The following is a 2,460-nucleotide window of genomic DNA, read 5'->3' on the forward strand; positions in this document are numbered from 1 at the left end:
ATATATACAGGGGTTGGACAAAATAATAGAAACATCTAGCATCATAGCACCATAATTTTTAAATATCTATAAAACCATCACAAGCTTGTTTATTTTTAAATCCAGTATGTTTTTTCTTTCTTTTTTGAAAGAACATGTAAATTTTTTAAGACTTCAGGGAGACCACCTTTATGAAATGTTGCAGCATAGAATGTGGTCCCCCTGAGCACAGGGCCTGATTGGGAGCAATTGCTCCAGTTGGCTTAAGGTCAGCCCTGTCAACAATTACATCGAGGCTTGCTTTGCCGATGAGATTAGAATAACTCCACATGATAGTTATATACAACTCTACATTGATCTCATTAGTCTTTGGGAGAGAAGTTAAAGATTATGGATGCTGGCCTGCTTTTCTAGAATATAATACATAAAAAAAAAATTTTGAAAGCCAGTGTAAGTTAAAAACCATATCCCACAAATACAGGACATCTCAAAGGTCAACTTTGCAACCAAAAAGTTGACACTGCATTCATTCCAAACCAAAGATATAGACATTAAAACAACTTACGATTTGTAGTGGTTTTAGCTGCTCTTAATTTCCTGGTATATCTGAAGAGAAATGGGAAAAAAAGCAATGAACAGACAAATAAATATATCATTGAGAGAGAGAGAAAGAGAGAGAGAGGAAGGAATATTTTAGTGGAGATGCTTATATTTTCCAACAATAAATGTAGATGTGCATACGAACGTAAGGTACATGGCATACTATAATCTTTGTATTTGTCAGGATGGCAATCTTTTAGCTTTAATTTCTAAATGTACATGCTTTAAATGGTAAACTAGTTTACCATTTAATGTATGGTAGACAAATGTAAGAAATCAACCACAGCATACATTGGTGTGACAGTCAGAATTTTACCAGAGCAAACAGAAGTACATTGGAGTAGATACCATATTGAGAAATGTACATTGTTACTCAATCTACATACCAATGATAAACATAATAGCATGCTCAACAACACTCATGTTGAAGTCATTTCACTACATCCATATGACTCTTCATTTCAACAGATACAGGAGTTTATTCAAATAAATGAATAGAAACCAATAAGAAGAATGCTGGTAGAATGGATAGACCGCATCACCACTTGGGACTTAGGCTTGGAGCTGTTACCAAGGTTGTTTAATGCCCTTAAGGTATTTGAACATGCAGCTAATCTTATGCATACAGGAAAGGCGAAGGTCTAGTTTATTATTTAATAAATTTTCACTATTAGATCTTAAAATTTCAAACAGTTCCATGAAGTAAAGTTTGCATCCACATCTATCGTTTAAGTATGGTTTTATGTCCCAACTTAAATCAAATTTAACATCGTCATTTTTGAGATCCCAGATCTTCATGGCTACAGACGTCTTGCCAGTCCTGCATCTTAATTTAAAAGATGAATAGTGGTTGTGTAAGCACTCCTTAAAATTTACAGTGCAGCCAATATAAGTGTAAGTATTGGTCGCTGTAGTATATATATATTGGTTAGTTGTCCATAAGTTAGAAGTAGAGGTGTCCAACAGTAACAGTAACAAAAGGAAACATACACAAAAATATGTTGGAGCAATAGAGGTTCCTTTAAAGCCAAGGTTAAATAATCATAGTTCCTCTTTTAGGATCCCAGAGATGTGCAATGTAACAGTATTACCCAGCAACATACGGCGATTAAAAAAAGAGAGAATGCCATACAAAATTAACTGGAAGCTGCTTGAACAATCAGGACCATACCTCAATGGAAGCAGATACTGCAAACTTGCCGTGGCAGAGAGGAAAATGACTAAAAAATTCGCATGACCTAGAAGTCTTCTTGAATTCATATAGTGATGTTTTTAGCTGATGCCCTCATGACAGAAAATTTGCTTTGGAAATGTGGTCTCCATTTGCAGATTAGGGAACAGAAAGAGCATACACAAACTGACCCATTTCTGCTACAGCATAAATCGTTGAAGGGGAGGTAACTTTCTCAAAGAGTTTTCTCATTTCGGTTTTTTCCACTACCAAACTGACCCAAACTGTATATTCCATTGGTAAAGAAGCTAAACGCTTCCAGCCAGTAGATCAGAATAGTTGCCTGTATCACTAAGTGCAATAGTAGATGTGAAGCCAATGGTAACTTTTTCACTGGTAATATACCATAACCAAGGATATACTACTCAGCTATGTACATAAAATAATATATATATATATATATATATATATTACGGAGATGTACTTGCATAGCAAGTGACCTGATCTGAGATCGTGTGCTGGAACGAAAACAATTGCAGTGTGGAAGGTGTTTATAAGCCATTTAAAATAACACACAAAAGCCGTCAGATTCACTTCAACATTTAAATTTAATTTGTCAAAATATTTTTTTCGCTTGGAGACCGCGACCTGTTCACTGACAAAATTCTGTGCAGCACAGAATTTTGTCAGTGAACAGGTCGCGGTCTCAA

General features: G+C 35.3%; 2 protein-coding genes across 2 annotated transcripts in view; both read right to left on the reverse strand.

The window, feature by feature from the left end:
* Window positions 1-2,460, reverse strand: part of LOC106867972 (uncharacterized) — a 17,854-nt gene that overhangs the window by 6,737 nt on the left and 8,657 nt on the right. Inside the window, exon 3 of the mRNA XM_014913052.2 lies at window positions 545-585. Within this exon, the coding sequence (XP_014768538.1) occupies window positions 545-585 (41 nt within the window). The remainder of the gene's footprint in view (window positions 1-544; window positions 586-2,460) is intronic.
* LOC106881856 (cadherin-23) overlaps window positions 1-2,460 on the reverse strand; it is a 65,987-nt gene that overhangs the window by 6,640 nt on the left and 56,887 nt on the right. Inside the window, exon 10 of the mRNA XM_052965882.1 lies at window positions 545-585. Coding sequence (XP_052821842.1) covers window positions 545-585 — 41 coding nt within the window. The remainder of the gene's footprint in view (window positions 1-544; window positions 586-2,460) is intronic.

The sequence above is a fragment of the Octopus bimaculoides genome, chromosome 2, assembly GCF_001194135.2.
Source record: "Octopus bimaculoides isolate UCB-OBI-ISO-001 chromosome 2, ASM119413v2, whole genome shotgun sequence".
Taxonomy (NCBI): Eukaryota; Metazoa; Mollusca; class Cephalopoda; order Octopoda; family Octopodidae; genus Octopus; species Octopus bimaculoides.